The sequence below is a fragment of the Tigriopus californicus genome, chromosome 10, assembly GCF_007210705.1.
Source record: "Tigriopus californicus strain San Diego chromosome 10, Tcal_SD_v2.1, whole genome shotgun sequence".
NCBI lineage: Eukaryota > Metazoa > Arthropoda > Copepoda > Harpacticoida > Harpacticidae > Tigriopus > Tigriopus californicus.
The window spans coordinates 13,676,396-13,703,201 of NC_081449.1; the positions used below are offsets into that span (position 1 = coordinate 13,676,396).

The 26,806-nt window shown below is 44.9% G+C and overlaps 2 protein-coding genes and 1 long non-coding RNA gene across 5 annotated transcripts in view; 2 read left to right on the forward strand and 1 right to left on the reverse strand.

The window, feature by feature from the left end:
* On the forward strand, positions 1 to 5,844 carry LOC131888720 (dolichyl-diphosphooligosaccharide--protein glycosyltransferase subunit 2-like). The gene is made up of 2 exons (XM_059237642.1): positions 1 to 426; positions 1,445 to 5,844. Exons 1-2 carry the CDS (start codon positions 97 to 99, stop codon positions 3,029 to 3,031), a joined length of 1,917 nt encoding a protein of 638 aa, XP_059093625.1. The 5' UTR covers positions 1 to 96; the 3' UTR covers positions 3,032 to 5,844.
* A 186-nt stretch (positions 5,845 to 6,030) lies between these two features.
* The window catches only part of LOC131888717 (nuclear hormone receptor FTZ-F1-like), a 36,243-nt gene continuing 15,467 nt past the window's right edge, over positions 6,031 to 26,806 (reverse strand). For both annotated transcript variants that reach the window (XM_059237639.1, XM_059237638.1), the window contains 6 exons: positions 19,489 to 19,922; positions 19,127 to 19,375; positions 11,776 to 12,034; positions 11,602 to 11,702; positions 10,046 to 10,206; positions 6,031 to 9,918 (listed from right to left, as the gene is read on the reverse strand). In XM_059237639.1, coding sequence (XP_059093622.1) covers positions 10,060 to 10,206; positions 11,602 to 11,702; positions 11,776 to 12,034; positions 19,127 to 19,375; positions 19,489 to 19,922 — 1,190 coding nt within the window. In that variant the 3' untranslated portion in view covers positions 6,031 to 9,918; positions 10,046 to 10,059. The remainder of the gene's footprint in view (positions 9,919 to 10,045; positions 10,207 to 11,601; positions 11,703 to 11,775; positions 12,035 to 19,126; positions 19,376 to 19,488; positions 19,923 to 26,806) is intronic.
* The window catches only part of LOC131888735 (uncharacterized), a 26,887-nt gene continuing 10,762 nt past the window's right edge, over positions 10,682 to 26,806 (forward strand). For both annotated transcript variants that reach the window (XR_009374153.1, XR_009374152.1), the window contains exon 1: positions 10,682 to 11,066. This is a non-coding gene — a long non-coding RNA (uncharacterized LOC131888735). The remainder of the gene's footprint in view (positions 11,067 to 26,806) is intronic.

Genomic DNA, 26,806 nt, shown 5'->3' on the forward strand with positions numbered 1-26,806 from the left:
GCCTGAAGTTAAAGTGCCGATAGTTGCAGACCCTGTCTCCGCCTGAGTGACCTGTTCATCATTTCCCCGTGTTGAATCCTTTCATCCCCGCCCATCATGCGGTTCTTGTGCTTGTTCATGGCATGCCTGAGCCTATCTTGGGTAGGCCACGCCCTGAGTCCCTCCTCTTTCTTCTCTACCACGGATAAATCTCGTTTACAAGGCGTGTTCGAATCGGCTTTAAAAGCCGGAATGGCCGAGAAAGAAGATTTCCCTCTGGCCGTACTCGGATTGACTCTCTTGGGTCAGACCGTGGCGGATGCCAAGGGTGTGTGTCAGAAGATGCAGACGGCTTTCACAGGCAACTCGCTCAATCGGCTGTATTTGATCTCGCAAGCCGGACAAGACTTGAAATGCGGCCTTAAAGCCGCAGCAGATGTCAGTCAGGTGAGAGTTGCATGGGTCCAAATGTCCAAATGTCAATTGTCCTCGATGTTGATACCATGAAAGATGATTTTTCTTCATATTTATTTTGTACACTCTAAAACATTTCATCCCTCAAAAACGGGCTAAAAATGCTTGCTTTCTAAACTCGATTAATAGTTGATACCAATATTTGGATTCAAAGCTACCAAGTTGATGACAGCCTTGCTTAGAAGCTGGCACAAATTAAAATCTGCAGGTTAGAGCACAAGCCTCCGAAAGGCTGCATTGTAATTGAGGTGTGGGGGTCTGCGTAGCCTGTCAACCAACCAAGGGTCTTGTACGTTTCAGTTAGAGGGCTAGTCAGAGAAGCGACACTCACGAGATTGCCGAGATTTTTTTGGCTCGCTCGCGGCTGCCTGGTGTGTGCAATGGGGATCGGCTTTGAGCACATTTACTTACGTGATTCTCAAAATCAAGTTCCGAATTCAGGGAGCCAGTGAGTTGATGGCTCGTTCGTCTGCATTGGTTGAAACTGAGTAACTCAAGAGAAGTCGATCAGCTCGACACTCTGCTGCCCAACTACCAAAATGTGTTCAAAGCAAAGCCTCAAGTGGCTTGGATGGAGTGACTTTTCTCTGACAAGCCCTCTAGGTAATAGCAACGGTAGAGCTAGCACGTTACTTTTTTAAAACAGAAACACAATAGGTAATGCGTTACTTTTTTCGGTGACGGTTCAAGCCCTGGTTATCGATAATTGCACTAATTCTATGATTTCTTATGTTCAATATTTCTGGCCCTCTGACAAGCCCTCTCTCTAGTTTCAGTATTGTATTCCGTTTGAGGGCGTAGTTGACGTCTAAGCGTTTCCTTGAGAAAGGTCGTGGAAAAGAATCGAGCTAGGAACCTCTCTCTTGCTATGAGACTAAACTAACCGCTGTGCCATGTTTCATCCCAGGAAAATTAGATTGGGATTCGAGTTGAATTTCATAACTTAAAGCTCGCTCCACGATTGATTATAATGGGTTGTTTGTCGTTTCAGACCTTGAAAAGTGCTTTGACCTCTTCGGATTCGTCGGTGGCCAATCTTTTCTATGCTTCTCTCACCTTGAAAGCATTGGGCGAAAAATTGGACGCGGCCGCCCTTGTCAGTGCCCTCCAAGCCGGTTTGAAGAAGGATGATAGTGTGGCCAATATCGGTTTCGCCTTTCAAGTCGCCAGCGTCTTGGAGGGAAAAGCCGCCCAAGCGCTCTTCGATCGTGTAGAAGATGTTGTGGTCCAAGCAGATGAGATCGACGGCAAGATGCTGCAATTCGAAGGCGGTGTATCCACCACCAACATCATTCTGAGTGGCATCTACAAGATGGCCGACAAGTTTGGAAAAGCCCCTGGTATCTCAAAAATGCAAGCCTCTAAATTTGCCAATTATTTCTTGAGCCGGAAGAGCGTTCAGACCTGCAAAGGTGGCTACCATCTCGTGGATGCCCTGACCACCTTGAGCCGCAATAAATATCATATCCCCGTGGCCATCACCTTGGGTGAGCAATCTACCGTGGTATCCGAAACGAGTCCCAAGGTTCAAGTTCGGATTTCGAATGTAATGGGACAGACCTTGGGTGCCATGAGCGTGAAGGTTGATTCGGCCATGCGACAAACTGACGGCCACACCATTCTGTCCAAGACGAAAATGGCTGCCGTGTCCGGACAAGAAGGCGTGTTCGAGGTTGATATGATGAGTGCCAAACCTGGACGTGGATTCTATGAATTGACAGTCACTGCCACTCCCAATAAGGCCGATGCTCGTTTAGCCGGAAATGAAGGTGCCGTCTTGCTTGTTAAGGCCTTGGGATCCGTGGAAGTGACGCAAGCTGAGATCGGAATTGTTGACGCGGATCAAGGCACTGCGGCCAAATTGAACCCTGTGGCACACCCTAGCAAATCGGCCAAGGTGCTGGAAGCTGATCACCATCACAAGGTGGTCTTCAAATTCGCTTTGACTGACAAGGTCAGCAAGGAGAAGATTCGAGCTCATCAGGTGTTTGTCCGATTGGCTCATGTTCAGACCAAGGCCGAGATCATTTTTGTGGCCGAACCGGATTCCAAGTCTGTTTACAAATTTGATCTAGACGTCAAGAGCAAGGCCAAAGAATTTGGAGGCAAGAGCGGAAAGTACGAAATCCAACTCATCGTCGGAGATGCTGTCATCAGCAACCCCATCTTATGGAGCGTGGCCGATATCAATTTGAAGTTCCAAGAAGTCGATGGTGGTACCGAAGAAAGATCTGCTCCATTGACTGGCCCCAAGCCTGAAATCACTCACTTGTTCAGACAACCCGAGGCCCGCCCACCATCGGCCGTTTCCAATTTGTTCACCATTTTGTGCCTGCTACCGTTCTTGGTCATGTTGGGACTCTGGATGAAGTTGGGTGTGAATATCTCGGCCTTCCCCTTCTCGCTGTCCGCTTTGGGATTCCATTTGGGCCTTGGCTCAATCTTCGGTTTGTACTACTACTTTTGGCTCCAATTGAACATGTTCACCACAGTGAAATACCTGTTCATGGTGGGGGTGGTCACCTTCTTGTGCGGTAATGCCATGCTGGTTAAGATTGCCAAGGACCGAAAGCATTAATGAGTAACAGGTCACATTCCAATGAATGATACGAAGAGTGTGTGCTATGGAGTACTGTTATGATGTGTCAATGGGAACAAGCTTCATTATTTTCGTGCCGAGTTTGCATCATCCACAAAACAGACGACTCGGAGGGAGGGGGACTCACGGTCAATTAACCAGGTTATGCTTTTATCCTGCACTATGAAGTACGAGTGAAGCCGCTTACGGCGCAAACCATCCCCAGATAAAACCTTTTCACCTCGTGTCACTTGTTTCTATTCTGTTCATTCTTATCCAGCACGACATGATGACTTACCTTGTTTTTGAGAGTGATGTGTTGATACCTCCTTTGTTTAAGCCATTCTGCTAAATGTCATGAAATAAAGTCACAAGAATGGTCAAATTCAATTCTTTAGGAAAGCAAGAATTTGGAGGTAGATTGAAATTCCTATATCTTAGTGCCATTCATTCAGGTGACCTACAAAGCCTAAAACAAAGTAAATTGCCGCGTATCAAAAAGAGAGCCGTTTAAAAGGCTTCTGTGAAGGAGAATTGAGTTGGAGCCGCCATTTTTGATGTAAGTAGTATTCCTTACTTATTTAAAATTACACATTTTCCCCTTTTGGCAAACCGATCACGAGTTATGGAGCTTCAAATTGGCGGCAGATTTAAACGGCCCACAGCGTAATGAAATGGTTGGTGAATCAAGTTGCTCAAAGAGTCTGCTTAGAAAAGCACTTTAAATCCATCTAGAATTGATGAACAGTCCTTTAAATGAGCGTCTATTCGATGGGACTGGCCTCTTCCACCAAACACCTTGAGAAGCACTTTCAAGGAGAATGGTCTGGGATTGAGCTAAATATATTTCAGTCCTTAGTTCCGTCTATACCAGATTGAATGAAAAGGTTGTTGAATTGACGGGTGATTATATTGAATGCTAAATGAAAAAAAGCAGGGCTTTTTCTAAAACGTAACGTTAACGGTAAAGCGTAACTTTTTTCGGTAACGGTTCAATCCCTGGAAATAAGTTGCTCATTCCGTTCATCAGTTTTTCTGGTTTTATCAAGGGGCAAGAACTTTATGGTCACAGTGTATATATATATTGTTTCTCAATCTGTGAGCATGATTCGTACTTTTTTAGGACCTCATTGCTGGATGTCTAATGCTGAAACAAGTGAAAACATATGTTAACTTAACCCTCCTTTGACCATACTGAAAGAAATTGAATCCCACTTTTGTCTGACATTGTGCTAAATTTGGATTTTTGAACGAGCTTGTCAGCAAGAACCAGCCCTTGAATGGCAGGTAGTTGGCAGTAGTTTCTGAAACTGACGAATCAGAGTCAAAGTTAAAGCGTTGCTCTACTAACATAGCACACTTCACCCTTATCCCTTAGGTTTAGGTGACAAATAATACCTGATGTAGGATAATCAGTAGGATGGAGAGCTTGCTTATGATAAAAGTGTGTGCACCCTTTTTCAATGTTCTTTTTTTTTATTTTTGCCCACTGCCGTTTTTTTCATAATTTTGCTTATGGTTATGTTTAAATAAGAAAACCGAGCGAAAAATAACTGCACTTTTGCATTTTCATTTTCGCCCTTCTTGGTTTTTTTTCTGAATTTCAGGTGCATTTTAGATCTGCCATTAATTGTTTAAAGCCTTATTTTTTAAGCAAAATTTGAAAATATTTTTGGAAATCAATGGTTTCTGCTTGAGCTTTGATCGGAACCATTCACCGGTCTTTCGGCACTGAAAGCAAATCAGAATGTCCAAATTTGTTGACGTGAACTCAACCACGTGAATCCATTGAGCATCTTCACCTTCAACTTGTTCACCACCCGCGGATTAAGTGTTCAAAATTTTGAAAAGGGGAGTAGGGGCCAAAAGAAAAAGGAGTGCAATACCCTTTTTTTGCAAATCATGTCCGAAAAACTATGAAATATGTCGGTCAAGCCTCTGAGTTGTAAACCTTGCTTGAATCGGGGCTTCTATGACTTAAAATGTGTTGGTAGAAAGGTGGGTGGAAATGATGCCAGTTGATGACTTTGCTTCTGTCTTTTGGTTTCAAAATTGGTCACGTAGCTTTTTGTTTTCTGAACACCTTTTTCCAATCAACTTTCAAAAAATTTTGGAATTGTTTGGCACAATGTTTTCCCAAATATGTTTAGTGTTTTCTGCTTATTCATAATAAGTGTCAATCTCGACTTGTGCCAAACCATAACTGCTCATTTTGAAATAGTCCAATGAATAATTTATTTCAACCTTGCTCTTTGGGAGTTCGACATTAAGCAAAGAATCTACACTGATAATAGTAATAGTGATATATATGTATGTATGGATAAGAAAGATGATTCGTCGTGAATCATGGCAAAATTCATAATTATTCTTCAAGTTCCTCTGGTTGTACAGCGTCTGTGTCGCTTAATCGCGCAGTCTTGTCCCCCGTCATAAGTTTCTTGTTCAATGAGAGGGGAGGTGTACAAATTGGGTCGGGGGGCATTTCCTATGAAATATCTTGACAAATAGGGACAATCAGTTAATCGATCTATCGACCGATGTATCAATAAGAATCGAACATGGGAGTGTTAAAAAAGTTCAATGATTTTGACTTCATTCTGGCTACAAATAGACACTCTTAGGGATTGTTTAGTTTCTCTATTATAACTTTGTGAGGTATATGGGCTCTCATACGCTCTTTTGACATTATTGTAGTGTAACTATTTAATATTTAGATCTGAAACACATGGATCACTACCATACTGCCAAGCACTATAAAGTTTCATTTTGGTTTCTCTCACCACGAAAAGACATCGGCAAACGGCCCTCTTCTTTGTTTGTAATGAATGTGGAGGGGCAAGGTGGATTAAGGATTTTGACATTTCACTGTTTGGCTAGTGTTGCGTTTTTCTTGTTGACCAGTTATTGCCAAATTACCTAAAGCTGCAAAACATATCAAACCAACTAAAGCAGGAAATCAGAGGATGAGAAAATGAACGAAATCAACGAAAACAAAGTGGTTCCTTTCATGGTATATTTTTATAGAGGCAGCAATTTTATAATACAAATAATTCGGTTTTTTCTCGAGTTACTGAAAAAACAACAAATGAAATTAGGGTTGGTAGTTCAACGTTGTAGGAAATTGTAATAGTAGCAGTAGTTGTAGTTGTAGTTGTTGTAATATTAGAAGTAGCAGAAGTAACTCAAATCTGGAGGAGGTCACCAGGAAAGGCCATGAGAACCCCGGGCCCCGCCCTGCATTGGAGCGTTAAAGAGTCGTTCGAGCGGTTCTTTAGTGTGGTCAGCTACCAACGGCCCAGAGACGCTTTTGTGTGTGAGAAGTACCACCCTGAGTTGCTGGCCAGTGTTCCCAAATAAATATACTCAATCCCAACTGCAATTGCGCGCATGTGTGTATGTGTGTCTTGTGTTTCTGAAGGAAGAAGAAGCCCTTCACCTGTGGAGAGTATCAGTACTATTGCGGGGTTCAAAGAGGCGTTTGTTCGTTCTGAAGGTCGAAAAGGGGAGAATTTTGGAGTGAAGAGTAAGTAAGAGTAGTAGGAGGGTGGGCATTTTGAAGAGTTGGATCATTCGCTCGATACACTCTCAATTCATTCTAGCATTCACACTAATGCCCATCTATCCCGCGGCACGCCCATTGGGTCCCCTCAAAAGAAGAAGAATAGCTGAGAGACAGAGAGAGAGAGAGAGAGGAAATATTGAGGGGTGGGGTGCAGGAATGTTTTGCCAACAGGAAAAAGAGGATTTCAAAAAATGTGTTATAAGATGTACGCTACAGACTATGATGATAAAAATAAAAATAAATGTATAAAGGACTCAAACCAACAGAAATGTTTCGACCAGCAACTTCAAAGGGAGCGTTTGACCTAATCTCTGAGACCACTTTTTCCCCGCGAACTTCGACGACTCGTGATAAAAGTGGACCCGGGTGGGCCACGCCCTCCTCCCCCGTAGTTAGATGGAATTTCATAAAAAATCTACGAATTTTCCATACATCGGTCACAACAAAAAAAGAAACAAGGAAATGAGGAAGGAAAGAAAAAAAACAGGCAAGATAAATTATAAATGTGAAGAGAGGGAAAGAAATCAATGGGCAATCAAAATCGTTCTCTGATTTTATTTCTTCAGAATTCAAAATGGGGTGGGGGTTGGGGGAGTTTCTAGGGGGCGTATCTAAGGGCTCTTGGGGTGTGTGGGTGGCTCTCTAGTCAATCTTTCGATTTCAGGACTGAACTGACTGATGTCGTGAAAGACGCAAAAAACAAATGGAGGGAAGAAGAGAAGAGGAAAAGAGAGATAAACGAACTCAAGAGGAAAACCTGAACACAAGTTTTGGTTTCGATTTGTGTGAGTCCGCTTGGTTTTCATAAATATTGGCAGTAGTTTAGCAATTCGCGTTTTCTTTGAAAATCTGATCAAGAGGCCAGTAATGATTGAAAAGGGCTCAAGGTAGAGGAAGATAACTATTCTTTAGGTTCTTCTATGTACACATAATAATAAAAATCGTAGTATTCACCGGTTTGTCTGCTTTCATCTCTGACAGGGGGACCTGGCCTGGAGCCAAGGAAGTGGGCTTGGGGCTGAGGGGGCGTGTCTCCGGACAGAAAAGGGTTAATATCAAACCGGACAGGGCAACACCACCTCCTCCAACCCACCCCCAAGACCCTGGGATATTCCGCCGTCATGTAGATAATATAAATAAGAGGGTAAGAAGGGAAATTGTTCTATGTACAAAAAGGAGTCGAGTTTTCAAGGAGAGAAACAGAGACAGAGAGATAGAAAGTAGAAAGAGGGATCAATGAATAGATCCAAAGGGTTAGAATGAACAATGAAAACAGAATGAATGTACGTTATGCGTTTCGTGGTTTTTGCATTTCTCTATATAACTCTGTTGTGTGTATGTAGGTGTGTAAGTGTGTTTGAATTATGTGGCGTTAAAGAATCATTACAGCTCCTCCGAGCTCTGGCTCCTTTCCCGACGAGTCGGGAAAAATAACCTTAGGGAGAAACCAGGGGATGAGAATGTGGTTGATCAGGATGAAGGTTGCGGTTTGGTGTTTTCGAGTGCGAAAATATCTGAAGAAAATCTTTGAGTATGCGGTATTTGTACGAGTTCTCACTTCAGTGTTACGTCCTCTGAAACTTGACTAAAACTTCGGTTGCAAAGGGGGGAGGAGCGAGAAAGAAAAAAAACTGGGGAGGGACTGATTAAAAACAGATGGTTGTTGGTTTGCCTGCTGAAAAATTTACCCATGTTGGTTGAGTTTAGAGAAGCTTGAAGACCCAGCACCCGGGAAAAAGGATAGACATTTTCACCTGAAATTCAACCCAAGTAACTTGTAAGAAGAGAATCCAGAACCAAAAGTGAAATGATAGGAAAGAAGATTTTGAAGGGGCTGTAAACTTTAGACAGCTCAAAAAAGAGTTCTCCGACTAGATTGGACTCTTCCGAAGCCGGTATTCGTTTCTTGGAAAATGAAATCCGTGCTTTGTGGTTCAAGGTTCTAAATAAAAAAAAAATGAGACTACGTCGAGATATGACGGGACTGATGGGGAACGGGATTTCGGGGAGATTACCAAAGACAGGGAAGATTGTAGAAGAAGAAACTGACTCGAAAATCTCTAACAAACGACAAATAGTATAGAAACTAACATTCACTAAAAGTTCATAAATATGGAAAAGGTGTTCAGGAGGACTAAAGATTCGATTTTGAAAGTTAAGAATTTGGTTTGGTACGTTCGGCATTTTAGTTAAGAGATAAGATAAATAGAGATAGGGCGTGAAAAACCTTTAAAACTAAGTTCGTGATCAGATGAGGGCCACCGGAGGCTTCCAATGCAGTTCAGTACTGGAGTCTCGAGATGCATAGATGATGATAGACGTAGAAAAAGAGTACGTGGAAAATTCAGAGTTTCCTTTGATCAAATCAGGGCCGGGGTAGGGTGACTAAAATCGAACAAAAACAAGAGAACTTTGGTGGTTGACAATGAAAAGAAACGCAGATTTTCTTCTTCCGAAATGGTAGGAGGGAGGTTTTGGGCGTGTGTGGGCGGGAAGGCCAGGACTAGATACTTCTTTTGTTGCAGTGTCATTCGTGTCTGCAATGTTTTAGTGGATTCACTCGGTTTTTGTAACTCGTTCTCTCCCCCCTGAGCACCAGTACCACGAAATGGCACTACTCGGTTTTACCCCAGGGGATCAACAAAATCATTCTTCGTTCTCGATCAGGATAAGGGGGTGAAAATGGCGGTGGCGGTTTGGTGTCTGAGCCTGCACATATAAACTCTTGAAGGGGTCAACAATGACATGAGATTAAGACTTGCACGCGCAACACAAATTAGAGCTGGTTGTGCGAGAGTCCGGGTTGGGCCGGGGGAGGGGGGGGGATCAGATTCCAAAACATTCTGAAGGTTGTTTTCCAAAGCACAAGGGCCACAGACTTTAAGGGTAGAATGGGGAGGGGATGACTTGGTGAGGTGATGAGGGTCTTCTTGGCTTTGAATTTGTCACATCTGCACATTCATATCCAGTGTCCCATGTTGTCACAATCGGTCCAATAATAAATAGTTGCAGTTCCGTAGTTATCCATCTTCTTTCAAGCGCACATCTTCATCATTTGTAAAGTCGGCAGAACCGGTAATCCCGAGTTGGACGAGTACGAATGGTTCGTCAAATGTCTTCCTCAAAGGTGTATCGGCTGAGGGGGGTATCCTCTTGATCCCTTCTACATCGTAGGATTAGAAGGATCCTTTGGCTTTCGTCGCAATTTGACTAGGATGGTGTTGATCTGGCGATGGTGGAAGGACCTACACCTCCCGACCCACCCCCACTAGCAATACACACAAATCTCTTTCAACCATTGGTGACCCATCTCCATCCCCATGAACTGAAACAATCCAAACCGGCAGAGGTTAATTTCAGGTCCTATCATTATTCAATTGGGCAAAAAAGGCAATCAAATAGCAAGCAGGGATGCGTCTGACAAGATGAAATGGGTTGGTGTACTAACGTACCTATCCCAATGGGATTATCGTTTTTTGGCGTGTAACATTTCCATGAGTAACGTTTGGTGGGGCGCGTTGCCTTGCATGTGTTTGAAATACAAAAAGTCCTCTCCTCGTTGGGCCATGGCTTTCAGGTCGGGTAGAAGGTTCAGTAACTGAGTGAATTTATCCTAGAAGAGGCGTGGCCAGAAGAGATTTCTCATTAGACGAGTTGAATCTGGTAACAGTCACAGAACAGTTGTAGCTTTTTGACAGACACATAGATAGTAGTAGGTTTAATTTTAAGAGAGTCAGGAAGAAACGAGAGTGGAAGTGGTTATTCACGTCAAAAAGGATCACCAATCAAGGATGGTTCCGGAAGAGAGTTCAGGTAGAAAAGAGAGGAGAAAGAGGATCTTTCATGAACAATTGGGTTTAACCACGAAAGGACCAAAGGATGCAAGAGGAGTAATCGACTGTCCACATTTAAAGCCAGCCTTCTTTATGATTTTTCCACCAGGGGGCTCAGTTCAAACAAGTACTCGCTCGAAGGATCTCGAAATTTCAGAGATCTGGACCCAAAATAGAAGTAGAACTGAGCGCCCGAGGCTTTTCTGTCAGAATTTTTAAATACAATATTTGGGATTGGGAACTTTTTCAGGAGTGCAAACGTTCATTGAAAAAGAGAGGTTGCGAGGTTACCGAGGTTCAAATTACGGGAATCGCAAATTGTTGTTAGAAGAACTTGCCAAAATTACGAAAGGCTTGTTTAAGAAAGAGAACATATTGCTGAACAAAGAAAGATCGCAGACTTGACATGTCAAGGTAACCATTGGAAAAATTGATCTCAGCAGCTCTCCAACTGTCCCAACCAAAATGAAGGTCCATTAATTTCGAGGCCCCAATTCCTTAGAATTCTCAACAGATGGGGGGTCTCTCCGATCGCAAGTGCACAACCCACGCTTCCAAAGGCTCGAAGGCTGCGAACCAAGGTATAAAAAGGAGTTCAGGGGATCGAATGAAGATAGGATCGGAGATCACAATTGAACTGGTGAGAAGAGTATACGGTATGTATTGCTGTATTTGTTGTTACCAAACTGGCCAGGGTACGTCTCGGGTGTGCATTTGAGTCGCGGTGACCCTGGCGAATCTGATCGTCTTGAGTGTGCCTGACAACGGATTGCGGCTGAAAGAGAACCAATTGCGGGGTTGCCGTACACTTGGATGGGACCCCCCTCTATTCACTCCTACGCTCAAAACACGAATCCCGTGTGTTCACTGCGGCTTAAAGTTAAACGTGGGAAAACAACAAGAGAGGGGTCCAAGTTGAATTCAATCCCCGAAATGATATGACTTTCGAAAAGGTCGACGACTTGCGGGACGAAATTGTCCGCATGTTCAAAGTCGAATCGATGGAGGAGGGAAGGGTGAGTATTGGTAGTAAGTCGTGAAAATATGAGTGTGGGGCGACTAATTCATCAAGGGTTTGTCGAGGAAATAATGGTTATTGCAAACGTGGCAAACCCAGGCCAGAATCGGCCTGAGCGCCAGAAAACAACGAGAGCAAGTCCTTGGACTCCACTGACCGGAACATTTGCGTAGCAATTGACGCAATAATCGAGGAGGATTTGGTTGACTTGTTCGTTACATTCTTGTACATGGCTCCTGTTACTCAGGCTTCGGACATCTGCAAATGGAACGATATGGGTGAAAAACTTGAACCGTTCAATCATTATTGATTGCTTGTCTTTAGTCCTTACCAGGATTCAATAGTAAAATGAACTTCAGACACACATAGTCTGCACTATCGAACTTGAGGCTGTTGAGTTTGTTGGTGATTTCTTGGAAGGCATCCAACATAGATGGCACTCCCAGGAGGGCAAGGGAAAGGAGCTCGAACTTTTGACCATTGGGTAAGGTGGTCTCGTCGGGTAGATGGTTGTGAAGGCGTTGGTGGATTTGGTCCAGAATTAACATTTCTGACCAAGAGTTTTGGAGCAGTTTCATCTGATCATCCACCTGCAAGAGCCAAACAAAAGAACCAAGATTATGGATGCGACCACAATTATAGAGTGCAATTTAGAGGTGTCCAGTTGTACGAGTAAACATATTTGTGGTTGACCATAAACCAATTAATTCATTTCTGAAGTTTTCATCTCACTTGGGCGTGAAAGAATTGCATAACTAGTCGGTATCAAACCATATGGTTGATGAACATGTCCTTGCTTGAAATAGGTCAGCCAAGCACGATATTTAAGGGCCATGAAAGCACATGTGGAATAACGGGATCGTCCCCCCCCCTCTCCTCCAGTTCCACCTTCTCCGCTATTTTCCCCTCCTGCTTGCCTGCTTGCCTGCGTGGCTGGTTGGCTGACTTGCTTGCCTGCCTCTTCAAAATACAGAGGAGCGTCATCTGATCCGACTTGCTCACAATTTTCCCCCTATCAAATCAACCTTCTAACAAAACCTGCTCCGTTAGTTACTTGGCATCCTCCACGAAGAAATCAGGTTGCTTTTCGCGCCATCCAGGCAGATGAAGCAATCACTCGACTAACCTTGAGACGACATGGAGTAAGACGCAGGCAAAGTTAGTTAGCAAGCAAGTAAGCTAGCTAGCTAGCAATCGAACAAGTTGGAGCAAGGTTTTTGGCCTCGCATTGTACGAGTATATGTGTAGGATTAACCGCAGACTGGCACAAAGCCGACGCCACAAATCAGCGTTCGTTCCCCAAGTGCCAGTTTCGTTTTCGTTTGCGTCGAAAATTTGGTCTCCGTCAGAACGAATCCCACCTGAGTGTACGGCACAGTATAAGTAAGTGGCTCGGTAGGTTGCTAAGAAATTGAAGAGCAGAGCTGATTGCAGCCAGTGGTTCATTCCCTCCAACCCCCACCACCCGCTGGGGTGCACTGTCATCAAAGTGATTCAGGTGCAAGTCGAATTGTCAGGCCATAACGAAATTATAATGACAATGATCTTTTTCTTGATCAATCTGGAGTTCATTCCACCCCTTTGAACACCGTTGAACTTCTCAGAATGAACCGTTGACGACATTATAAAAAGGCGATTCTTTCTCCTCGCTGACTGATCATGAACTCGCATCTGCTGAAAGTGAAATTGGCCAGGCCAAGGTCAAGCCACTTAGGCACATGTTGGCCAGCAATTTTGTCGCATTTGTTGTTCGCTCTTGGCTTCATAGTACTTCACGATGGAGATACGTAAAACACGCTCACGCTGAAATTCGTCGACGCAAAGGCTAAAATGGAGGCTGACTCGAAACATGGCCGTGGCGTTAGAGTCTGCTTTCTCGTCGATCAATTGCGGAGAAAAGCTGCCCCGGTCAGAAACAACTTCATCGTCGTAAGCAGGTTCACGACTCTCTCTACCTCTTCATCGTTCGGTTTCGCTCTCTCGCTCTCTCTAGGGGCACACTCGGTTTCTTGTGTAATTTCGGCGGCCGTGAGAGCCTCGACCTCGTTGGGGGTCATTCACTTTCGATTGCGTTCGCCATGGCCTCATTTTTTCTTCGTTCGTCAGATAAGGCTCTTGTGTTTGTCCTTTCAAGAGCTCTGAATTAGAACGGTCAGTCACACGCTGACCTAATTTGTGACTGTATTTTTTAATTCGTCAAAGTTAGGACTCGGATTTCTCAACTAGTTGTTTTTCTTCTCCTTTGAGGTTTGAAGGCGGAAAACTATGACTAATTCTGGCCAATTTTTATTCCATGTGCAATCTTTGATTAGGGACGAAATATCTCGTTCATCGAGTTCAAGGTAAATCCGCCAACGAGCTTTTTGGAACATTGGGTAAGAGGGAAAAGCGTGTTTTATAAATCAGGTCGCGCTTGTGCTCGGAGTACAGACATGTCCACTTTTGCGATAACATTCCACTTTCATTTCAAGACTTTCTCGCAATCCAACCTCTTCTACTTTGGAACAGAATTCCACGCTATGACACTCTCCCTTTGGATAGTTTTCCACATTTCTTTGCGTTAAAAGAGAACCAAATGGAACTAAATGTTCCAATCCTTGTTCTTTCTACGATGGCAAAAGAGGCCTACAAGAGCGATTCAGCAAATAAGTATGTCAGCACAAACTAGGTCTTTGACAGCTTTCCCCCCCAATCCTCCAGCTAGCCCTTGCTCTTGGCCCCAAACTTTCACTCTCGCCGACTCTGCAAAGGCCGTCCGTCCTCCGTTCACTCAGATCAATGGGAGAAACGGCAGCCAACTTGCTTACGAAATGTCAGCTGTTGTGGCCACTTGCGTCAGGTGCCCTCGTTTCCCATACTAGAGCAGTCTCTGACAGCCTCCTAAGGCTTCTCCTCCGACTCATTCAACCCGTAATCGACCGTCGGTCGGCCTCCGCTGTCGAATGAAGCACGGAGAGAGGCCAAGGAAACGGTCGCCTAGAGGATAAAAAAGCGAGCGAGGAGGGAATAGCAAGAGCGAGAGAGAAGGGCCAGCTGTCGTCAGCGACCTACTGACCTCAATTCCTTCTTTTTTTCGAGGATGTATCAGGACAACTGTGAAGGAGGTGCGGTACTTTGGAGGAGCCTCAGAGAGGCCCAGCCTCTGAGGCCTGTGCCCTCGTTTCCCTTCACCCAGAGGCATGATGATTTGTAGTCTTGCAATGGACACGAATAACTTTGCTCCGGCCTCCCCAAGACGGGAGTGTGTTCCCATTGATTAGACTATTCCGCGGTCCAACAAGCCAATGCTTGGGCAAGGACAGCAAACCTTCCATTGAAGAATACACGAGTCAGATCTAATCTGAATTGCAAAGAATTATGGACATCGAGAGCATTCCTATGAAAAATGATTACGTGGATACTCGTATTCACTCGTTGAAACAATTGAAGAAGCGCCAGCTCGGTATTTACTTTCGCTTGGGACCATACATGGTACATCTCCTACGCAGAAAATGCTACCCTCTTTATGATAGCCCCTGGTGAGCCACGTAGTACGAAGTTCGATTTTTTCTTGGAACTAAGGGCCTGAATAAAGGACCTTTCTGCTACGTTATTTTCACTTTCTAGTGTTCCTTGAATGAGGCGCTATTTTTACGCCTGCCTCGACCGACAAGCATTTGAAAAGAAGGCACTCTTTTTATATATAATGTAGGTCGAGGTGTCCTCGAGACTAGACGATGGCATCGACCTCGAATTGGAACAAGGAAAGCCGGTGGTAAAACCGTGGACAACGGCCTTTCTGCTCTTCATTTCTTCTAAGGTGACCAGTTCGGTCTTTTCTAACTTCACACGAGGAGCAGCTTGTTACCCAACTTGCTTCTCTATCAAAACGACGATTGCCGTCGACAACATGTTTCAATCGCAATGGTTGATCTTTTGGATAGTTTCCCTGTTGAACTTATTTGCGTAGCATTTCGATGCATAGGTCACCGTTACATATTGCTTTATGAATTAATAAAGCCTCTTCAAGTCTGGTGGAACCATGTATTCTAGTTTCTTGCTTTCAAGTATAACGCCCGAAATTGGAGCATCGGAGGTGGACGTCGGCACTTAAGTTACAGATGAGAGGGAAAGTGTTTCAAATTTAGATCAGTTGAGGAGAATGACAACACCAAAAAAAGCATCTTTGGGTAGCAATTAATGTTGTTGTTGTTTTCGTTTCTTTCGCAAAGAGAATATTTTCCATTGTAAACATTAACTTCTTGTTCAAAATGCACTGTTGTTTTTTTGCCTTGGATACATGGCTGGCATTGACCTCATTGAGTCTTTGGATTTTGTTCGCCAGACATTTGGCCACTTCCAAACAAAAGAGGGCTAAAACGCCAATCTGCGTCAAGGATAAGTGGAGGCTTTGAATGTTCACACGTGGTAAATAGAAAAAATGCATTTCTTTTGTCGTCATGAATGCACTTGCTCGACGAGTGAAAATGCATCTTAGATAGCGGATCGCCATGTTCGTCCCAGGCCTTTCTTGTCATCGAAGCGAGTTTCGAGTTCAATGTCAAATCTTTGTTTTTGAGAGGCTTCGTTCAACCTGCCATGAACTTACAACTGCCACTAAACGGCCATTTTCGCTAACTGTTCTTTTATCCATTTCCATAGCGTGAACAAATTGCGAACAAGCGAATGGAGGCGAACAAGCACAAAAACCATTTGGCATTGAAGTTTACAATGATGAATTGCTCAGATAAGAGCGTATCATACTGATTGTTGTTAAAGAAAGTTAACCTTTACATTTGGCACTCAACTCGAACTATCATCATGAGATCTAAGATTTCTGAGGGTTTTTCACTGTTATTTCGACAAGTCCTTTCAAGGCTAATGGAAAATTATTGAAATGGAAGACAAATTTCTTCCCGACAAACGTGTAGCGTACACTCTCCGTTATATCCGAGGACAAGAAGTCGTACAGGAGGCAAAGTGGCAATAAACCGCTTTAGACAAACAACGCTGCACATAGAAAGAAGCTGAGCTGGCTGGCTTGGTTGGTTGGAAAACAAAGCCTCCCTCAGTGATTTGCTCTCTTTATGTCGAGGTTCCACTAAACAAGAAGAGGAAGCAAGAAAAGAGGTCATAAACGCCAGGGTTCAAGATCAAAGAATGTCTTAAGGAACTGCTTCCAATCCTCACGTGGCTTTTTCAAACTTCACAAAAAATGAGGGTGTCACGGGGAGGTCCTGATTAGGACGAAACTAAGTTCCCCCTTCTCGTTGATGCTCCCAGATCCCCACTTGTCCAGGATGACTGGCACAGATTTTTAAATCTCTTTTAAAGACACGCCAGCTTTCTCGGTCTCTTCATTCACCCTCTCCCCCTCTTCCTCCCTTCAATATGTGTTGAAAAACATCCCATGGATGATTTAAAGCCACTTGAACAATGCTCCTACCGCCACCATCTGGATGGATGTATGGACGGATCAGTTGGATGGATGGAAGCCAAGCAGAGCACAGAAGAAGGTGGCATTGACCTAGATTCGCGGTTTTCCAGCTTCCCCCTGTGCAACTGTTGTTCACCGCTACTCGCTCATAACTTACTGCAACTGGTTATGACTGTTCACAAGGTGTTAGGAATTACATTTTCCCATGGCAAGCAGCCGCCATGATTAATCAGGACGCTCATACAACAGACACATACCATACCACTGTAGAAGCAGGATGTCAATGTCAACCTCATGAGAAAATCGAGCCATCAAGGAATATCCAATGGTTTGTTGAACACACATTTCGACTAACTTAATGACTCATCACCCTACCAAAGACCATCATACAGGCACCCTTATTTCAAACCATGTCAAGTACAATTATCCACAAAGTGATTGGCATAGTATAGGATGTATGTACCTTGAGTGACATTGGCTCGTTCGAATCAGGACAGGGGCGATAAAAACAGGATCTTTTATAATCCTCGGGATCAAAATTCTCCCTCCTCCCACATCTCGAGTTGTCTGAAGTTCAAGAACCCTTTTTGAACATGCGAGCAAGTGGCACAAAAGTAGACGTCTAAGGTGGAAGGTGCAAGCATCGAGCCGACGCATCTCTGTCCGGAATGTATCTTGTGTCTCAAGCAAGAGCTTCTTGTATCGTCATCCTTGGGCTTGGCACTTCGAACTCTTCGTAATGGAGTAGCAAACACAAATACGATCCCAAGCTCGGTGACAAGCATCAAACTCAATTCAAGTCGTTAGTTATGTGTGTGTGTGTGTGTGAGAGAGAGAGAGAGAGAGAGAGAGTGCATGGTGGTTTTTCAGTTGCTCTATGAGTTACTCTATGCTTTCCCCACGACAATCGAGAATCGAGCAGCCAAACGGAGACGGCCAGAATATGTTCAGACGTCTCGGAAATTGAGGTTGAACTATTACACAGAGAGAGACTAGGGGGGATCGTGTGTGTGTTTTTGACGTTAATGGGTCCCACAATCAGTTCGAACGCTAAGGGATCTCTTCACACCCCTGGGAACACCATGGACACCTTCTGAGGTGATTTCGAATTCGCTGCTAAGTCTGGCCCGATGGTTTAACCCACGAGAGGCGTTTTCATCTTGAACAAAATGTTCATTAAACTGAGCGGAGTGAGTAGGTGAAAAAATGAGACGTCCGACTTTTTTTGCTCTGTCTGTTATTATTTTTAGTGGACTCGCACAAAGAGACCAGAAAAAGGGAATGGAAGCATGGCATGAGTTGGAGAAATCTCAATGAATATCCTTTAAAAGAAACCTTTGTTCCTTTGGAGGTAGGACTCGTCGTAAGTCGACGGACGAGGAATACTGGAAATTGACATTCCCAAAACTCGATTTTCATTTTCTCTTTTTGTGAGAAACAAGAAGGATGCTCGGTAAAAAACGGCTTATTCTATTCTCTATCTCGTCCTCACACACACACAAGATGGATGATGGGTTCAAATCAAAAATGCTCTCATCTAGCAACTGCTATTGAATGTCAATCCTCAAGCCTTTTTGTACAGTTCTCACATGACTTGATAGATAAAAGTCGGCAGAAGCATTTTCTCCCCCAATCGTGCATGACAATGAGACGAGGATGGTCGACGACGACCCAAAGTTGTTTTACGACACATGTGGAGGGTAGGAAATGATCGGTCGGTGAATGGAGCTCGGTTCGTTTCGTTTGCAGCTGCACTTTCAGAAAAAAAGCCAAGTGTGGATTTGTAATCTAGCTTTGGGGTCAAGTTGAGAAAGTGAGAAGTGTGGGCAGATTGCCAGATCTCAATTCATGAGATACAACTTGAGCTTTTTTTTAAAGACGCAAGTCGGGGGCTTTACTCCTTAGCACCGTGGTAGTACGTCATGTGGGTAGCTCCCTTCTTGTTTGTTTGTAGGTAGCAGGATCGCGAGACCCCGAAGTCAGTCGTCGCTCATGTCGTCATTCTTGTCAAGGTAGCTCGGGACATTTTTCTCCCTTCGAAGTATAGCCCAGTGCTCTACTTTTCTGATGGACCCTCCTCCTCCTCCTCCTCCCAAGAGGGCGAATAAGAGCTAAGAGCGAAAGCGGGGGGCGACTAAATTGAGCGCTACATCAAATTGCTTAAGAAACCTACCTACTCCACTTTTGCTTTTGTACATACTACTACAGTATATGCCACTACGGAGTGGGGGAGTGGGGGGAAAGAGGATAGGCTGAACGGGCTTACCTTTAGCTCCTTGAAGTAATACGAATTCCTGGCCCAGTCCACTTGCGCGAAAAGATTGTGATCAAGAACTTTGCATAACAGCTCAAAGAGATCGACCTCAACTTGGTTGAACGATTGGTTCTGGAGCAGCTTGTACAGTTCGGCTTGCCACTCTTTGTCATCCAAAGACGAGAGGAATTCCCGGATCAGGGGCGGCACTTTTCCGTTGCTTCCTCCGCCCGAACCCGACGACCCGACGAATGGGAAGTCCTAGGGATGAAAATGGAACCCACATTTAAGACACGTGCCAAACAAGCCGAGACGTCTAGTAAAGGGGCACATACTAGCTGTACTACTATGGTTGTACCCTGAAGCCCACTCACCTTTCCTGATTGGGGTGAAGTACTGATCTGCCATTGCAAGTTCCCCGTACTCGGATCGTTGTGGTGAGCAATGATCTGGCCACCCTGTGACGATGAGCCCGCCCCACTCCCCGAGGCTCCACCTCCACTCGCTAGGGTGATGCTGTGAGGAAGCTGAACGGGGGACGGCGACGAGTCGGGTGAGGAGGTCATCGAGGTCACCTGTGGTATCTGGATCTCTTGCTTTATGTGGAGTTGAGAGGAGTACATGGGATTGGCAGTAGAGTTGCTGAGACCGGACGCCCCTCCATAGGACAGCGTCACTCCCCCTAGAGCACCTGTGTGGTGATGGAGCACTTGACGCTGCCGTAGGACCTGGAGCTTTCGAGCCCGGTCTCGTTTGTACATGGGTCCAAATTTGTTGCGCCCGCCACGCATTCGATCGTGCCGCACGGCTGGAAGAAACAGACAAGAAGAGAGAACATTTTAATATTGTTTGCAAACGATGCCAAATATATGAGAATGAAAGTCTGTGACGAAAGGGTCCAAACTCTGTCTGTGTCTCTCTTTCTTTAATTCTCTCCAGTAACACGAGTCAAGCGGGAAAATATGACATTTTTTCTCGTGGGATTCGATTCCTCCCCATCTTTAAAACAATTTGCCTTCTAGCCGTGGATATTGCTTCTCATTCTGATGACCTCGTGAGCACTACGGCCAACCGAAGGAAGCAGCACCCCCTCTAAAAAAATAGGACCAATTTTGGGGTCGAGGGCAGCCAGGGTAACGTGGGGGCCACCTTTTTTGAGGTCATAACGGATCATGGATTTTTTTTCCTCCCCCACCAAAATGTCAGAGGGAAATCTTTGGTGAGAAAACCAACTGTCGAGCCTTTATTGATGAAATGATCGCCAGTAAACAGGTCTTTGTTGTGTGCACTGTTCAGTTTGTAGACAATTTAATCTCCTGAAGTCGGGGCTTCTGTCGCGAAAATGACTGGCTACTCTCTTAAGTAACACGAGCCAATCCCATAACTACGCCACTCAACGAGTGGCAGAGAAACCGAGAGAAAGAGCGAGCAAAACACCCTTTTGCAAGTCTGTTTTTTGCAAAATTAGACGGCTGGGTCGGGCTCAAGATTGAGACGTCCCATTTTGTATTGCGGTGTGTTTTTGTGTTTTAAAAGTCCACCTTAGTATGATCGCCGGCTGGCTGGCCCTCTAGCACATTCCGTGATGGCCATTCAATACTGTAGGTGCCACAAGTGGTCTCTCGAATTTCGGCTCCAATCGCTAATTTGCCAGATCAAGTTCCCCTCGGACCCAAGTCTGTTCTCGATATCCGGAAGGGCGAGGGGTGGGCGGTTGGTTGACAATGCTTTGCTCGAATTTCAGGGTCTTGTTGGACAAGATTAGTGGTGAATTCCTGTCGTGCTCCGAGGATTCTCCCTCCTTTGCAGACCCTTCATTCGTTCGTTCGTTCCCTTTGCTTTTGTTAGCAATGAATGCTATGGTTGCAGTCATGAAGCACACTTCTGTCTTTGGCTGTTATAGCTTTCCCTTCCGCTTTTTGTGAGTTGGTTCCCCGACCAAATGCGCCGTCGAGAAGAACTCTGAGAATAGCTTTTAGTGTGCTGAGGATTCGGTGGGAGAAGCACCACTTTGTCTCGAAAATCAAGCAAGTAGGTCAAGATAGTTCCATCCACGGGAGAAAGAAACACATGGAGAAAGAAAGAGCTCTGGGTACAAAAAACCGGAAGAGTAGCAGGATGATGATGAAGAACGAGAAGCACTAACTTCTAATACTAATCAAAATGGTCGAATGCAGTCCAAGGAAAAAGGGTCTTACTGGCAAGAAGCTCGAAACGCTCTCTAAAGAGTGCTGCATTAAATCATGAGAAATCATTTCCGACGTTCCACTATTCCTAGCAACCCTCCTCGTGCGTGCAAGTAGATATACATACACACACACACACATACACACATACACAGTCCAGTAGGTTTCAATTCTTTAGAGATGGAAGCAAAAGCGAAAAGATGGATGGTTGGATGGATGGATAGCTGGATGGCTAGGGGTTGTGTGCACCTCCCTACGTATTGACAAAGAAGCCAGACAATGAGAAATTCTCTCCCTTGACTGCCGTGTCTCGATCGATCCCCCATCCCTCTTCTCTATGTACTCGTTTCTTTCAAGATCACGAGAAGGAAAGGAGCGAAAGAACAAACGAGAGGGAGAGGGAGGTTCTCGAGTCTGCTGCCATCCATCCCTCGCTTCACTCACTGCGTGTAAAGCTAGTTCTGAAAAAGACTCGGACGCCGACGATGATGACGACTCCGGTCTCCGGCCACATGGATGGACTGAGGGTGCTCGGGTGCCCTCTGCATCGAGGGGAAAGTGAAAACTCTCTTGAAGGTCAACTCACCCCTGAGGGCAGGAAAGATCCCAAGTTCGTTTGGTTCTCTTTTTTTGGTGGTGGAGAGAACCGAGAGAACCGGGCGAACCAAGAGGGTGAGGGTTGTTGGATTTCGATCGGACTGCTTGTCTGAAGAGGGAGGAGATCTTAAAGAATGGTGTCCTTTAAGCGTCCAAGGATATTAAAAAGCAGACGACGCACCGCCAAAAAATAACCGAGATGACGGTTAGAAACGGAAAAGTGGATGGAAGGGGGATGTGAAACTTATTTTTTTTCTCTCTTTCCCTCCTGGCTTCTTGGACCACTACGGATGATCAAATGTCAGTGATCTAAATACCACAGAAGCCGTTGAGAGCGTAAAATGGGTCTAGCGCTAATATCATAACTAGATCGGGGGGTTGGAAGGGGTATAAGGGGACCACACCATCAACGGATGATCTCGCTCTAATTAGTGCAGTTCCGCTCTTGCCATGAACCAGGTGGCTAGTGGCAGAAGTAGATCCCTAGTTATGAAGAAACTTCCCAAGATCATTGCTCAACTTCATTTGGATTTGTCTGTGGAGGTATTTCGAACTAATTCGTCTCCACCCCTCTCAACTCTGATGTTATTAGAATTCAGGTGCTTGCTTACATTTTCAGGACAGTTCCTTCCTTTCTGGTCTGGTCAATCGACGCGTTAAAATAACCCCTCATCACACTTTTAACGTACACTATAAAAGTTTCATCGGATCGTTGGATTGGCATACTGCACAATTCAAACAAATCATTTTGGCCTGGTGAAATGATTTTGATCATTTCGCAATCCACCCAGATAATAATGACTCTTCGATTACCACTTGCCTTCATTCGGATTGTGCATTGAGAGCTGGCATTGCGCAAGGACGAGGACGACGGTTATCAGCATTCGATCGAGTAGGTAGAGGCAAGTCTTAATATGTGCTTTGTCTAGCCCTCGTGGTTTTTTTTTCAATATCCCAAATGGGACCAGAGCATAGTTGCCATGATCAAGCCATTATGCAAGAGTCTCGCCCTGTTGTATTTAAACTGAGTGTCCGTTTGCAATAGTGGACTCGAAGCAGAACAGAAGAAGACGAAAAAAAACAGCTTCGATGTCCTTGGCCTAGATGGAAGAAAATAGCAGTTTCTTGACGACTAGGAGCATTGCCACTTTGTGGGTAGTTAGCTGTATCACCCTTCGCCTTGCTTCCATTGCTCTTTGAACGGTAGTAGGATATACGTTCTACCTACGTTTGTGTTTTTTGACGGTAATCTCCGATCTGCCATGCACCACTCACCCATCGGCAATAGGCATGCAGCCAGGAGCAAGTCGGCATTGCTTAACAATTCACCTCTATACCATATTTCTGGCCCACGAAGAGCATCTGCGCTGCCAGAGAAGACGAACTTATTCGTCACCGGGCTCAAGTGGTGAATGCTTACTCCATGCTCGCATTCGTACCTCGAATTGCACGGCAGGGCAGCAGCGTGTTCGTAGCATAGCAGCTCACGTTCCAGCATGTTCAGAATCTACTTTCACTTTCCCTTCATGCTTTAGTCACTCTGTTGAAAGTCGGAGCGGAATGAGGCAAGTTTGAGAGCGAGCAAGTCCCAGGCCAGTCAAACGGGTATTGGATGTACTGGTCGAGGAGTGAGGAGGAGGAGGAGGAGGAGTGCTGCTCGTGAGCGTGTTTCACACTCACATATGACGGGGCAGCTTGACTAAAGCGCCGCTCACTCATGTGTGCTCCGGACAGCCTGCATGATGCAGCAATTTTAATGCAGAAGAGCAGCTTGGAGGTAATTCTGTGCTTGGGAAACTTTGGAGCAAGTTTACTCTGGAGCAAGAAGCAAGGAAAGAGGCGGAAAATTGGAGATTTTTATCGTTTTGACAAACACAAAGCAGCGGTTAAGGAGGTGGTGGAGAGGGTGGTGGTACAGAGTGACGGGAGGATGTATCATCCTCTTTCGATGCCAAGGTGTGCCAGACACACACACAATCATCTTCCATGAAACTTGCGCAATCCCCCTCTCGGTGGCTTTGTCAAGACTTCATTCGCAGGCAATGGAATTGAAATTAGCATTACAATCAAAGGATCGCATCATATAGTATGACTTAATCTCTCTGTTTTAACCAGCCGAACGATTCTTCCAGTTGAATAAGTTTGAATATACCTGTATATCTGCAACGGCTACTTCCAAAAAAAAGAGCTCTTCATATATCCTATTCAACATACCTCGGGACTTGTTCAACGTAATTACCATATCTCAGTTGCTCCCAAACACGGACAGATAGAATAATACATGGTGATGGGTTGCGTCCTCAATTGCAACTTTTCCCGTACTCTTTTGTAAAAGAAGCCGGGTCTGGATCAGGGGGGTGAGACCTCTTCTTGTCCGTAAAAAACTAATTACAGAATTATCACGAGCTATCTGCATGAGCAATGAGGTTTTTGTTCAACGACGGTATGCAATCACGATCTCATGTGCGTTCGTTCAGTAGAGATTTTGCAAACATTTTAGCGCAACAAGGGTCGGTCGTCGAGTGACTGAACTTGAATGGAGCCAAGGTCGACAAAGTCGTAAAGTCAAATACGAATTCACTTTCATTCTCTCTCACCCTCCCATTTTCTCTCTGATATTTATCGGACAGCAAACAAAAGCGCTCAAACGAGCTTCATGGTATGTATAACAAGTTCATTATTATATGTAGTACTGTATGTGCTCTGAGTTAATCAGAATTCCTGCTGGCCTCATTAGGTTAAAATCGGCTCATTGTGGGCCTTGGCCTTCATTGCGTTTCAGATATACGTACACCCGCAATTCGATACCCCTTTCCATCATCCACAATGCACAAACATCTCCCCCACTACTTTGTGTAAGTTGTGCTCTTTTTTCCTCGAGCTCTTTGTCGTACAAGCCAGTACTGAAAGAGTTGTGGTTGTTTAGTACTGCATGTAGTATGAGGGCAGGGAGCTTTGGCAAGAGGCAAGAAAGAGCACTATTCGTACATATATCCTCGTCTATGGGGACAACTAAACGGAGGAAACGGCCGCCACTCAAGCATTTGCTGTACTCACACACATGAGTCTCATAGAGACAAGAGCAATATCGAGCTGAGCGCGCGTACATCGAGTGCGTAGTAGTTTGTTTCAAGATTTAGGTCACTGTGTTAGCAACACAACAAATATGAGTGTGTGTGTGTGTGTGTGTGTGTGTGTGTGTGTGTGCGTGCGAGGGAGGCTTACTTGCTCGGTTTGTTGCTCGACCGACGATTCCAGCCAAAACTTGGACGACATCAATGGCCTTTTAATGCTCACAAGGCGCTAAGCGTGACTTAATAGCTATTAAAAGGTAAAAGGGTTGCCAGTGTTTTTGAAGGCGGTCGACGGAGAGTCAATCTTTGGCACTCAAGAGGAGACTTTCCACGACCGCACGAACGACGTCCAACTTGGTTACACCACGAATGTGACCCAATCATGATCTTTTCGTTTTCACGTGTAGAACTGTGCATCTACCTATTTTCAGGAAATGGTAGCTCGAGAACGGTGAGAGAGCTGCTTGGGCAGGACGGAAACTGCCATTTGTTCGCGTGCACCTGGTTTCTCATGAAATGCAAATCATAGATTCAAGAGTCCGAAAAAGAAAGGGAGAGAAAGAGAGGGAAGATTCATTATCTGGATACGATTCCGCCCGTTCTCCTTCTTCTCCTTCTACGTACTTCTCGAGAGATTCATCGGCCACAATTGCCATTTCAGACCACTTCAAATCAAAAAAACCTTGGAAGTGAAAGTTGGAGTTGCAAGTTGGGAGATGGTTCATCCTCCTCCTCTTCCTCCTCCTCCTTCTTCTTCTTCTCATTCTCCTGGCTGAAGTCTCCTTCTAGTTCATTGAAAAGAGGAATTCTTTTTTTTTTCCTCTCTCTCCAAAGTTTAAAACACCTCTCGTGTCTGCTTCGTCATGCTCAGAAAACAATTTGCTTACAAAATCATCCATTGCATCATGGCTCACGATCATTTCTCAACGTGTCAGTCTGAGATTTGAGGGCAAGAGGGTTGGTTGGTTTCCAAGAGCGAAAGGGTGGTGAGAATGTTCGAATATCCATAGCGTCCATTGTCGTTCGTGGACATTGTGGGACCATCAGAAGGAATGTGTGTCCGTTGATCTCCGATGTCATCGGTGATGTAAACACGATCGAGGAAAGCTCTCGTGTACGTAAAAAGGGTCAAGAGACGCATTTTCCGCCAAAAATCCCTAGGACAAAGGCTCCAGCCAACGACTTTCCCATTCAAGTTGCCAATCATCAATATCACATACAACAAGCTCTCTTCAGGAAAGAGAGCAGGCAGAGTGACAACCAAACAACGAAAGACCGTTGGTTCAATCGAAGACCTGGTGGCACCGCTTGAAAAATGCTTGAAATTTGTTGTTATCCACCCTCTTTAACAATTCGGGATTGGACAGACTGCCATAAGTTTTCCGAGAAATGTATAGCCTGAAAGCAATGGACCTCGTTCTTCTTTTACTTCTGGTTCTCCCTCTGTCCACCGTTCCAGGGACCAATTTGATCCAGAAAGAGGACTCTCCCCTCTTTCCTCAGGACTTCCTTCGAACCTTCGTTTTCTGTCCTTAGAGTCCCTCCCTGTATGTTTACTGCAGATGTCCTTTGCTAGTAGCTCTTGGCACGATCACAGGGGCACAAAGTGAGCGAAAACGAAAGCAGATCGAGAAGTAGAATAAGATAACGACCCAACAACCAACCTCGGAAATAGATCCTCTTCAGAAAGGTCTCTTTCTTCTCGCTGTCGTTCTCCCTCCCACAACTCGTACGCGGTTATTGCTGGCCTTGTTAGTACTGAACAGTAGAGGCAGTTCTCTCTAGTGGCCTAGTGAAGGACAAAGTCGAGTCAGCTGAGAAGAGAAGGAGTAGAG